The sequence below is a fragment of the Mustela nigripes genome, chromosome 2 (assembly GCF_022355385.1).
Source record: "Mustela nigripes isolate SB6536 chromosome 2, MUSNIG.SB6536, whole genome shotgun sequence".
Classification (NCBI taxonomy): domain Eukaryota; kingdom Metazoa; phylum Chordata; class Mammalia; order Carnivora; family Mustelidae; genus Mustela; species Mustela nigripes.
Window position 1 is genome coordinate 116,955,003 of NC_081558.1, and position 13,799 is coordinate 116,968,801.

The 13,799-nt window shown below is 40.9% G+C and overlaps 1 protein-coding gene across 1 annotated transcript in view; it reads right to left on the minus strand.

Annotated features, from left to right (window-relative positions):
• Positions 1 to 13,799, minus strand: part of USP13 (ubiquitin specific peptidase 13) — a 112,349-nt gene that overhangs the window by 67,687 nt on the left and 30,863 nt on the right. Inside the window, exons 3-4 of the mRNA XM_059391488.1 lie at positions 13,040 to 13,100; positions 4,063 to 4,184 (exon numbers count right to left, since the gene is read on the minus strand). Of these exons, the coding sequence (XP_059247471.1) occupies positions 4,063 to 4,184; positions 13,040 to 13,100 (183 nt within the window). The remainder of the gene's footprint in view (positions 1 to 4,062; positions 4,185 to 13,039; positions 13,101 to 13,799) is intronic.

Sequence of the window (13,799 nt, forward strand, 5' to 3'; positions counted from 1 at the left end):
CTCACTCAGACAGCCACAGAGCAGCCTCCCACGGTTCCTTTCCCCCACACCCGCCCTCTCCACTACACGGCAGCCAGACTGGTCTGCTGGGAATATCAGATCCTCTCCTGCTCCTGCTTAAAATTCTCCACGCTACTACCGATGGGTGACACGGAGCAAGGCACCATCAGGAGTAAGGAAGAGGTCTCCACCCTCAAAAAACGTTATACTCCATGACACGCCAAATATCCATAAATATATCTAACCTTTTTAAAAAGAGAGTCCCACTCACCTCTCACCAAAACCACTTTTATACAATTAGCCTTTCTTTTCAATTATCAAAATTCATCTCCCACTTCCTTCCAGGAATGCCGCTGGAAAACAGGGTTCAGGTCACCTCAAATCCTTCCTGATGCTCCAGGTTTGGGCTACCTGAACCATTCCGTGCTGCCTTAGCACTTGGGCTGCACATCCTAAGCTTTTCAGTCTGGTCTGTTATTACAATCTCTTGGTTGCTACGACTGTCTCAATCCCTTCCCTGTCCTCCTCTGAATCTTCTCCACGATGCACAAAAACGTTGATCAAGATATGAATACAACAGGGGCGCCTGGGTGGTTCAGTGGGTTAAAGCCTCTGCCTTCAGCTCAGGTCATGATCCCAGGGTCCTAGGATCGAGCCCCACATTGGGCTCTCTGCTCAGCAGGGAGCTGCTTCCCCCTCTCTCTCTCTGCCTGCCTCTCTGCCTACTTGTGATCTCTGTCTGTCAAATAAATAAATAAAATCTTAAAAAAAAAAAAAAAAGATTTGAATACAATATTCTCTCTTTTCTTTGAAGAACATGTTGGTGACACTCAACAAAATTTCCTCAAACTTCCAGGCCACGACCAAACACTGATCTAGTGTTTTCAGCTGAAACTGCTTAGCAGCCCTTCGTATGGATCACAGCTGAAGATCAGGATCTGTTATCCTATAATTAGGCCATGAATTATCTTTCCCTGGATTGGTTGTCTTGAGCGAAGAGAAAAAAAACTTGGTACTAGTCCTGGCTCCATCCCAGGCCTCACAGTCCTCAAATTCAGTAGTGTTCTGGAATCGACTCAAACTGGCTCACAGAACTGATGGTTAAATTTTTTAAAATTCTGCAAGATGGTTGTGAAACACAGACATTGTTGAAAATCAAATTATAAAAACACAATCAGGTAAAATACTTATTTTTTAAAAAGTAACAGACATTCAAAACTCTTCTCTTCCTGTTCTACTGTATCTTACGATTTTCGGTGTGTTCTTGAGGTTATTTACATGTACATTATGTGACCGGTGGGAATTTCATACAATGGGGTGCTGCTACACACTCTCTTTTCAACCCTGTTTCCGGAGACATCCTGTTAGCCTGAAATCAGCCATGGTGGGAATATTGACACCATGGAAATCATCAAACATTACAAAGCGAGCCTTTCCCCCAGGGAGCTGGATGCTAAATATTTACAAGCAGTTTCTGAAGTCTAAAATGAGGCACTGGATTTCAGGCTACAAGATCCCTACTGAGCTCCAAATGCTGTCTCTGCGAACTTCACATCACTGAGAGGTAGTTTAACCTTCTGGTAGACTCCACAATGTTCCTATCTGAAACAGAATTTTTTCTGAGCTGAGACGCTCAAAAGATGAAGGAAGAGTCATCTGGTTGGGTGATTTTCAGCTCAATAATTTTTGTTATTCAAGAGCTTAAAAAAAAATTTTGCGGGACACCTGGGTGGCTCAGTGGGTTAAGCCTCCGCCTTCGGCTCAGGGCTCTCTGCTCTGCGGGGAGCCTGCTTCCCTCTCTCTCTCTTTCTCTGCCTGCCTCTCTGCCTACTTGTGATCTCTCTCTCTGTCAAATAAATAAATAAAATATTAAAAAAAAAAAAAAAGTTTGCCTTTGGCTCAGGTCATGATCCCAGGGTCCTGGGATCAAGCCCCAGTTCGAGCTCCTTGCTCAGTCGGGAGTCTTTTCCCACTCCCCCTGCTAGTCTCTAGCTCACTCTGGTGCGCTCTCTCTCTCACTCTCTCTCTCTCTCTCTCACACACACACACACACACACACACTTGCTCTCTCTCTCTCAAATAAATAAATAAATAAAATCTTTCAAAGCTTCAAACAAGAATATCAAACACCAAAAAATGTAGCAGAAGCACAAAAAGATAGGAACTAGCACCTGTTACATAAATAAATCCCATCAGCTACCATCAGATAAACCCAGACTTTTCCTTCAATCGCTCTCACCCCAGCTTTCGAATAACACTCCCTCTCCTTTTTAGAAAATGTTTACGTTATTTCTTGATTCTAGAAGACACTATATTAAAAATTATAACATATATTCTTGGGATTCAGATTTCTATGACCCTTCACCTTTACTTAAATAAAAGTATTCACACTTCGAATTATATTCTGAATATAGGATTAATGAAAAAACACTTAAAGGCTCCTTCACTAAATTTTTCACATAAAGACTTTTTCTTCATAAGTGAGTGAGAGAAAAATCATTTCTCATGATCTTTATTCATCGTGTGCTTCTTGATCTCTTTTCTGACGGCAGACGTTAAGAGTTACATGAAATGAGGGCAGACAGTAAGAACTCTCAGTATCGTGCAGATACAAGGTTTAGAATATAATTTCAGGTAATGGGATGAGGTAAGACCATTTGGCCCACTCATATATTTTATCCTTGGTAACAGCCACATGAGTCAACACAGGGAACTGGAGAAAGGAAAGGTAATTTAATTCTCTATGCACTGCTGAACACTGTGCACTTAGCACTAAAAAGGGTATGTCACATCTAGTAATTAGAGGAAAGAGGTACAGTAGCTAAATCAACAACATTTTCATTTCTATGGTCTTCTATTTAGGTAGAAAGTAGGTCAGGGGCAGAAGAGGTGGAATGGTAGAAACCTGGTCTCTAATGACACGGGAACCCCAAGCACAAACACCCCCTCCCTCCCCGTACTGGCAGAGGCAAGTGAGCAGGTGGCCGTAAATACAAAGTCACACAATGTCCTGAAGATTCCCAGACCTAAACACCTGGCTTTTGTTCTGGGGGAGTGCCAGGAGAGAAGCAGCGAGCTAGCATGTGTAAACTCCAGGGACCCTGACCTCCCTGCTCCCCAGGTGTTCGCAGAGAGGGAAGGAAGGAAAGAAAGGGAAGAGAACAAAGGAGAGGAGATGGGGTGGTAGAGATGACATAGGAAAGGAGGAAAGAACAGGGAAAACGCTTGGCGTCCTTGCAGGAGCTCCACGCCTCCTTACGGGCTCCAAGTACAACAAACACAACGTGGCTTCCTCACACCACCCCTGCCGCCCCCAGCTTCGTGCTGTTCAGGAAGGTGAATGTTGCACCACAAAAAACAAGGGCAGGGAAGAGAAAGGGAAAAAATTCACCACGAAATCTAAACGCCAAAACCTAGAAAGTAGCCTTAGCCTTCATGAGGAACAAAACTTTCAAGGAGTCTCACATTACCACGGAGCTCCCGCAGACCTGTGATTTGTAAGCGTTTGGTTATTTTTATAGTCGTGTTGCTGTTGCTTCAGCAGAGAAATCCTTATTTTTCCCAAACAAAATCTCACGTGGAAGGCTAACACGCAGAAGAGATAAAAATATAGCCATTCCTCTGATCAGAAAACACCCCTCTCCAATGAGCCCTGTACATCTCAGGGGCACAGTGTGAAAATCTACACAACAGACTGTGAATTATGGTGGCAAGAAACCAGATCACCAAGGACGGGGGGAGGGGTGGCGGGCAGCCTGCCGTGGGTTGGGGGGCAGGTCACAGGGGAGAGACCAGCCCAATGTTTATACACTTAGAGGCCCACAGAGCAATGGAAATACCTTGCAGCAGAGGGTATCTGGCCAAACGCTACTAAAACCTCACCCTGCAAGACCCTTTCACAGAGAAGAAGCTACACGCTCATGTTTGTGCTCATTCTTCTCCTCTTTGCTCATTCAACCTGTCTCCCCCGCACCCCCCCGCGTGCACACACACCACACACGCACACACACCTGACACAGAGAGTCACGCGCATCTAGCTAGCAGCCGTGCACACTCACTGACCAGGGCTGGTAACTCCTCAATATTTGGTAGTGCTATTTCATAGTGGTCTGGGAATATAACAAGTTTGGCTTCGTCTTCATATTCATAATCGTCGCTATTTAAATCGTCATCAGTATCTAGATCTGAGGAAAAAACAAAAACAAAGAACAAGAAGTGAAGAGAGAACATTCTACACCAAGGCAGCACTCACTGGGAAAGCCAGAAATAACAAACAAGAGCAGGACATTTATGATGCCCTCCTCTGACAACCCAAACCAGGAGTAAAAGGCCGACCATCTTTCCTAAGTTAGAAATACCTATTAATAAGTGACAGATGTATAAAGACTGAGACCTACCATACAGCTTTGCAATAAAATAGACACATGTGCTAGATATTCAATTTGTAAAGACTTTTAAAGGTATGAATTGTTCATTATGATCTGTTGGGTACCTGGCTCCTGATTGCGTAAGAATGGATTGGGATGTTTTTCACAACACTGTAATCTGGAAGATAGTACAAACCAATTCAATTCCAGCTCCAAAAGTTAACATAACTTTGAGCAAGCCACAAAGTCTCTAATCCTTAGTTTTCTTATTTGTAGAATGAAGATAATAGCTCCTATCTCACAAAGTTTATACGAGGGATAAATAAGAAATTGTAGACAAGGGACCTGGCACATAATAACTAGTCAATAAGTGACAGCTATTATTTAAAAGTGAAATCTCTATTTCCCTCTCTGTGTCTCTGTCTCTCCCTCCCCATCCCCCTCTAGGAGTTATTGAGATATTGTAGGGGATGGGGGAACCCCCCAATATAGTAGTCCTGTTGTCCTCAGGCTGTACAGAATTTTCAGTAACAGAACTGAGCTCCTCTAGCCTGCTATGTTATCAAGTCATCACCTGCTTGCTTGGCTAATCTCTGGTGAAGGTTAAGTGAAGGCTCAAGGAAATGTCTTGTCACAATATTTACATGGACATTTCATCCTTACATTCACATGGATGCCAGCATCCCAGATCAGGTTTGTATATTTAGATGTTTGGAACTATGGTGACAGGGAGCTACTGAACCTTATTCCACTCACATCACACATTAAGCAGGTGCACAAACACAGGTCTGTAGACAGAAAAAACTTATTTTCCTAGACAAAGTAACAACCTGAGAACTAAAAGATCTGGGTTCTGTTATTACCTTGTTGTTTGCCTCCAGTCAAAAACCTAGTATGGTTTTGGGACAGCTCTGTTTCCAAATTCTCAAAAGGAGGCAGTTTTAAGTGGAAAATAAGATAGAGTGAAAACATGGTCTCAACAATTTAATAAAATATTCCAAATAATATGAATAAAAAATGACAAAATAAAGAAATAGCCAACATTATCAGATAGCCATAAAAGCTAAGTGTGACAAAATGCAATGTTAAAGATGATTCTAAGAGTTTAAGAAGTCATTAAGATTTGCTAGATGGGATGCTGCTCAATTCATGAATCTTGTAACAAAAGCAATTAGAGCTTCAATTTAAAAAAAAAAAAAAGTAACGAAAGGTATTTACTTAAAGGAAATCATTCAAACAAAGACGGGCATTCTATATGTTATAAAAATTTAAATGGCTCAATATCTATAATTTTAAAAATTAGAATCTAAATGTTCAGTGAGAATGGTGTTCAACCCAGTAGAATATTATTTAAATGATATTTATTTAGACTATGTAGAAATATGGAAATATTTATGCTATGTCAATGTTAAAAATACAAAATTCATCTTCACTGTAAAGACAACTTTGTAGGTTGCCTGGGTGGCTCAGTCAGTTAAGCCTCTGCCTTCGGCTCAGGTCATGATCCCAGAGTCCTGGAATCTAGCCCCGCATCAGGTTCTCTGCTCAGCAGGAAGCCTGCTTCTCCCTCTCCCACTCCTGTGGCTTGTGTTCCCTCTCTCACTGTCTCTCTCTGTCAAATTAATAAATAAAATCTATTTTTAAAAAAACACAACTTTGTAAAATTTATGCTCATAGATGAGAAACAGAAGGAAATCCAAACAAATGAAAACAGTGAGTGGGTGAGCATTTTTCTATTCTTAAATCTTTATTATATCTTTTATAACAATTTTAAGGGATGGAATTACAACTCTTTTGTTTCTGTGTACAGATTCAGCTCATCTTACATATTATCTAAGCGTCTCTTGTCCACAGAAGACACACTCACTTAATACTAAGTCAGATCTTACCTGGACAAACACAATGATATACTAAGTCTAAAAAATCCTGCTCTGTCATTTGCTATGTAACCCTGGGACGAGTTCATTTTCCAAAGGAGTAAGCTATGAATAATGTCTGTCCCCACAAGATTGCTGAGAGCAGGGGTGGCTCAGTGGGTTAAGCCTCTGCCTTCAGCTCAGGTCATGATCCCAGGGTCCTGGGATCAAGCCCCACATCGGGCTCTCTGCTCAGCAGGGAGCCTGCTTCCCTTCCTCTCTCTCTGCCTGCCTCTCTGCCTATTTGTGATCTCTCTCTCTGTCAAATAAATAAATAGAATCTTTAAAAAAAAAAAAAAAAGATTGCTGAGAGCATTAAACAAGTTAAGGTTTTTTGGTTGTTTTTTTTTTTTTTCCTTTAACAGAGAGAAAGAGAGAGAGAGAGAGAGATCACAAGTAGGCAGAAAGGCAGGTAGAGGGGGAGGGGAAGCAGGCTCCCTGCTGAGCAGAGAGCCCGATGCGGGGCTCGATCCCAGGACCCTGGGACCATGACCTGAGCTGAAGGCAGAGGCTTAACCCACTGAGCCACCCAGGCACCCCAAACAAGTTAAGGTTTTAAGGCATCTAGTATAGGATCTCGCATGTATTAGGGGCTCCACAGAGAGCACCCACCACCGTCACTATCACCACCTTCTCTAGGCTCCTGACAGCCAACATAATCAAAAGTGCCTTCCCCTCCCTTTGGCTCGTCCCAGGAAGAGCGTGTACCATGTGGGGCTCCTCCTCTGTGATCTCAGTATGCAGAACATGTGAGCTTCAACAGCTTAGAGACTGTGAGCTGTCAGAGCAGGAAATGCATCTTATTCACCTTGCCTATATGCCCAGCCCCTGCACAGTACCCCGCCCACACCACACATGCACTAAATGTCTATGAAAGGAGACTCCAAGAAGTTTAAATACACCAATATGTTAAGAACAAGAGCAAAGCAGGAGCCTCAGAAGGGTAGTTGTGGGTTTGGGGGTTTTTTAGTTGGTAACAGGTCTGTGCTTAGAACTAAGCACAACTGCTATTATGCAAAACTTTTTGCACAATAATTAATTTTTTAAATTTAATTTTTAAATTTAAAAAATAAATTTTTGCACAAACTTTTTGTCTGTAGTTGCTTTTATTTTTATTTTTAATTCTGTGGGATAGAAGGGGACCATGACCTTTCCCAAACATTTTTATCCAAATTAAGGAAAAGTCAGCAGAAGTAACCTACCCTCTGGTTTTAAGGGACAAATCTAAGATTTCTAATCCTAAGTTCCAAAGTTCCCTAATTAGAGTCTTACTACCCCAACAGTATCTAGTTGAGGAACCTGCAGAGAAATTATACCCTATGGACCAGTAGGACTAGGACCCCCGACTTCTCACAGCAACTACCTTCCACTATGGCTATTAACTGGCAATACATGAATGGACTCTTTTTCTAAACTTAAAAAAAAAAAAATGTTTTTAATATCTCTTCCCAATTCCACTTCAATGATTTTCTCCGATTCTTGGGAGAAGTGGCTGGGACTCCAGCCATTTCCAAGAAGTGACTTGCTTAAGCTGTGAAGCAACACCACAGAAAAAAAGATCCTTAATTCAAACCAAGACTCCAACACCCAGCTCAGAGTCCTCCCTACCTGACCAGACTGTGTTCGAGGTGAGAACCAACCATTCACCCTCACAAGAAAGTACAGGGGAAACCTCCTTGAACACAGACCTTGTTCTGGGACCTACTTCAGAAGCAAGAGGCAAAATGGAGTTTACTAGAACCTTCTGACCATTATAGATACAGTTGAGTTTTCTGAACGGGCCCATTCCAAGAACCTTCCACAAACGCTCTCTTTTTAAGCTCTTTCTCATCAAGTATGAATGCTTGGGCTAAAAACAAAAAAGTGGAAATTTAAGCTCCCTGAGATTTAGAAGTAGTTCTTCAATGTCTCAGACTTCAGACAAAAAAGAACTTGACTCCTTTACTCCTATTTCTGAAAGTTGGTAGGAAGGTGGGGAAGTCAATAAAAATGTGAATATTTAAGACTGTTTTAATGACATACTGAAGATCTGCACTGAATGCCTTAGAAGGTATTTACACATCTATATACATTTGTAGCTTGACTGTAAAACATATGTAAGATTAGGCCAGAACCACCTCATAAGTCCTGGGATGTTTCTTGGAAGATCCTGGACTCCCTTATATTCCTCCTACTCTCCTTCCATCTCATAAAACAGTTTAGTTTTATAGTAGTTGAGTCCACAAATTCCAATCTCCCCTACTGTTGTAAGTTATCATTTAAAAGACAAGCTAACAGTGTCCCTCTCTAGCTTAAAAACATTGACACAGAGCTACCCACTTTCTAGGTGCATAGCAGCCCTAAGCCAAAAGAACTGCCAAATAGTTCTGTTTATTTAGTAGTTGGGTCCAAACAATTTAGTAAGTATTAACGTTCTGATGACTTAGTAACCAATTGAAAAAATAATATACATAAATGGAAAGGCAGAAATGTCTTACTTCACTCATAATTCACCATAATCCCTTGCTAACAGGATGTGTGCCCCTATTGGGCTCTGCACAGCTTCTTTCTGAATCAAATGGAACACAGCTTCCCTCATTTCCTGTTCCACATTTATTTTTCACATGGTACTTGCCTTTTACCATAGAAACCACCAAAAAACCAGCTCCACAGAGGTGAAGTCACTGAAAGGAATTTAAGGTACTCCAATAGTAAAACTACACCAGGCTAATAGTTCATGCAATGTTCCAGCATCACTGGTCTTCCCTTCAAGTGTTAAAATATCCATGTTGGACGTGTGAGTTCACTGTAGCACCCTCAGGTGCCTCAGGGCACAGTTTGGAAACTAAGTGTTAATGGTTCCCAACTGCCTCCAGGAAAAAAGTCTAAAAGCACGATATATATCCATACTATTGCTGGAAGAATATACAAGATACATAAGAATGTGCAAATAGAAAATAATATTTGTCTCTGGGGAGAGTAACCAAGTAAGCTAAGAGACCGAGAAGTGGCAAAGGCTTTCTTTTCATTATAGAGCCCCTTATAACTTTTCAATTTTAAGCTTTGTCCAAAAAACATTGTTCTAAAAATGTTTTTTATATCCTAAGTATAAAAAGCATAAAATTTAAGTGATTCAAAAATTAGTAATGGTCATTGTTGATTTAAACACACACACACACACACACACACACACACACACCAGCAAGAGCTAGAGCTGAGGGAAAAATCCTTAACTGTGACTTTACCTGAATGCACATCAAGGTAGTCGGGAAGAGTGACTTAAATGCTGAGGGGCAAAATGGTGATCCAGGGACTTGAGTAAGCCATTCAGCACCATCTAATGGTCTCAGCTTCCCTAATATAATCAATATTGAAGGTCATAATTGAATGATTCAATGGGCTCAATGTCACGGTTGAGCCCGTGAAAAACATATTGGTCATGAAATCATGAAGTGGCTGGAGAAAAAGAAGCTTCTATCCAAGAGAAAGCATTAATCAAATACATCTATTTTGTGAGAAGAAGACAGGCATCATGATGACCTTTCAAGAGCAATAAAAAAAAGAAACATCTTCCTAGTCAGAGAAACAAAGAGACTGCAAGGGAGTTCTGAGTTCTCTTCCTCTCCAAGAAGAGACAACCCTAAAGTCCCTTCTAGTAAAAAGTATGTGGCAGAGACTACTAGCTGCCTCCCAGTAGCCACTCTCCCCTTCTTCTTCAAACAGGCTTTACTCCATGAAGCCAGTTAGTAAACTGAATGTATCTTCCAGTTCCCTGCACAGCACGTGGTATGGCCACATGACCAACTCCTGACCAGAGAGGTGTAAATTGAGGTGTTGCTTAGGGATCTGAGAGAAGACTGACGAAAGGAAGCTGATGACTCCACTGGGAGAAGAGATTTTTTTTTTTTTTTTTTGTCCTTCCTCTTTGCTCTTTCTGGGATGGGGATGTAATGGCAGGAGTTCCAGAAGGCATTTTGGACCTTGTAGTGACCATGAGGTTGGAATCACAGAGCAGGATGGAGAGTGAAGCAGAGATAGGGGAAGAGTCTAGATCCTGATGAACATGAGGCCAATCACATCAGCCCAGACTTGCTGCTTCCCAATATCCTCTACACGGGAGAGAAATAAACAACTCCTTTATTTAAAATCACCAATATTTTAAGCTTTCTGTTACATAAGCCAGATCTAACCCTAATATGGTCCTTCACTTGTATGCACCAGCCTCATCAGCTTGAAAACAGCTGTGATCAGTGTAACAAGAGAAAAGCGACTGCTCCAAGGGCCATGAAGCATCTTCTCAAGGCAACTGTAAATCTGGGCTTGCAAAACCAAATTCTTAGTGGGATGAGGCAGCCAACATCAATTTGTGACGATTCTGGGTAAACAAACATTAGAGAGAAAGAGGGCCTGAGGCAAGCCCCGAAGTGTCAATGACGTTTACATTTAAAGTTTTTAAAAAACCGGTGGAATCCAATTAGAATCTATTTGCTGGACTGTGACTTTTCAGTATTTTCTGTGGTTTTCTAAGATATGGAATGCTGAGTGAATACAGACAGCAGCCTGCAGAAACAGACCCGCTGAAATGGAATGGTAGGTTAGTATTCCCAAGAAGCAGTGGAAGAGGTCCATACAGTACAAGGCACAAAATCTTAGTGTTCACTTTTGGATTAATTCTTAAAATAGTTATTTTACCACATCCTATGCCACCAAAATGATCAGTAGAGAAATCAAACTGCAAGGTCTTTCAAGCAAAAGACACAAAGGTTAAAGGGCAGGGGGGCAGCTGACTTCTCCATTCAGCCAAAGAAAATAATGGAAAATAGCAATAGTAATTCAAAATGTTTAATTATTTCCACCTTCAAAAATGCCCCCAAATTCAGAAGTTGCAGCATCTTTATCAGTGGTCGGGAGCCCAAGACTAATAACTAAAGCATCAGAATGCACCCAATCATTTCAGCTTTGAGGTCCATTCTGAGCTGGTTTGGGTTTTGTTGGTTGATTTAGGTTGTGGTTGAAAGACCACAGAGAGGTGAGAAAGATTGGCCAGGGTAGAAAAACCAGCTACAAATAAGCCTCTTAAAGAAATCCATGACTGAAAATCAGGACAAAATACCGCAAACATGAGCCTGGTGTAGAAAAATGGAGGATCAGAGCAGGAAGGACACTCAGCTCCATGACTGTTTCCAATGGCTTTACTTTTCAAATAATTAATGTGTCTTTTCATTATAACAGTAACACATGTTTGCTACAAAAAAATTTAAACACCAGATAAGCATGGGGTGCCTGGGTGACTCTGTGGGTTAAGCCTCTGCCTTCAGCTGAGATCATGGTCTCAGGGTCCTGGGATCAAGCCCCACATCGGGCTCTCTGCTCAGCGGGGAGCCTGCTCCCTCCTCTCTCTGCCTGCCTCTCTGCCTACTTGTGATCTCTCTGTCAAATAAATAAATAAAATATTTTTTAAAATAAATAAATAAATAGATATATTTTTTAAAATATCAGATAAGCAAAAAGAAGAAAATAAAAATCACCTCAATCTTGCCACGAGGAAAGAGTTACCATATCGACAATCTGCAATGTATTTTGCCAGACTCTTCTGGACTCTCAGTTATATATGTATTCATGTGTGTATATACCCACACATGTACATATAAACACACACATACATACACAAATACACATACACACATATATTGTGTGTATAATTTTTTTTACCAAAATGAAATCATAACATGCAAATGATTTTGAAATTTCTTTCAAACAATAATCCTAGGCATTTAGGAATATAAACTTACTTGGTCAAAAATTATTAAGTCCCTTTTTCTCCTGGCAAAAGCATGTCAGAAGTTTAATATGAAAAATGAGCATGATGACATGGTACAGAAACTGGTACTCATTTGCATGAACAAAACTGGCTTTTCTGAATGAGGGAGAAGAAAATCACTGTGAGGCACACACCACAGTAATCATTGCTGCAGGCAAGATCCATGGACGGATGATATAAGTCATGTGCAAAACTTTGAGGAGAAACCAGATACTAGCATAGACTCAACGTATTACTCCCAAAGTATTTATTAATTACACTGTATCATCACAGTGGAGAAACTCAGCTGAAATCACCTCAACAAGGGATCAAGGCTACACACCAATGGGAAGACATCTCAGCATTACATGATCCCCAATATCATCTGTGGTGCTCCTACCAAAAATGCATTACCTCAGACTTTGGAGGACACATCAGACAAATCCAAATTGAGGAACATTCTACAGAATAACTAGCCAGTAGTCTTGAAGAGTGTTCACAATTATTAAAGACAAAAAGAAAAACAAAGACGGAGGAACTATCAAAGATTAGATATGATTTTTAAAAATGACAACTAAATACAACATGGGATCCTTAAAAAAGGACATTAGTGGAGGGAAAATGGTGAAATCTGAATAAAGTCTGTAGTTGAATTAATATTTTTTTAAAAAGTCTCTACTTTCAAGGCAGTAAAAAAAGAGAGCAGAAGCAGAATCATAATTACTCTCCAGTCACTGTAAGTATAATTGCTTTAGAACACTAAACCCAACTCTTAGAGTGCTAGAAGCATCCTTCGCCACTAGGTAAACACAAAACAAAGGCAGGTCATCACAAGGTAAATGGTTTCCTCTTATCATTAAATTGTAGAGCAATAAATATTATTCCAAATCAAACAAGCACGTGCACACACGCGCGTGCACGCGCACACACACACACACACAAAATCTCGGCACACTATTGATAACTATTTACATTACCTAAAAAAATCTTGGAATTCCTCCTTTTTGGTAACGCTCCACCAGATGCCCCTCTTACCTTCTGAAAAGAAAACAAGAGATTGTTAAAATGCAGCCTATAAAATAGACAATGGGGAAGGGGTGGGAGAGTACATCTCACAGGTTCTTGAATTTTACAAAAGGCCAAGAGGAAATTCTCAACCTGGACTAGATTCCAGACTAAACCAGAACTTGCAGGTCACTGGAGGCAGGTGAAGGGCAATGCTATTGTTCTACCTGATTATTTTCACCAAGTTATCAAGACAGCACCTCTGGAAAAGAAAATGGAACCAGGGATCAAGGTGAACTAGACATTTCAACTTCCAATTGGCACATGCTTCCAAGAGACTGAAGTCCATGCCCAATGCTGGAATTATGCTGGAGAGATCATATTGGCTCCTGGAGGGAAGGCTCTGCTACCCATTAGGTCCCTGTGCTCTGTCCTGGGCATGCACAACAATCACTGTTGAAAGAGCTAATAAATTCGGATAATCAGTCACTGATAGTCTGGTCATATTAAATCTCAGTCTAACCTCCTTGAACATTTCTGGAGCACCAGCTAATGGCTAGCTGCCATCCAAGGCTTCGTGTATTTTCTACCTCTGGTGGAAGTCCCTGACAGCAATGAAATAAATGCCCACCAAGTGGTTAAGCTAAAGAAATCATTCATTACCCTTCTGACACACACAAAATTTTACCCTCAAATAGGATTATAAAAATTTTTGTTTTGGGTGCCTCAGTC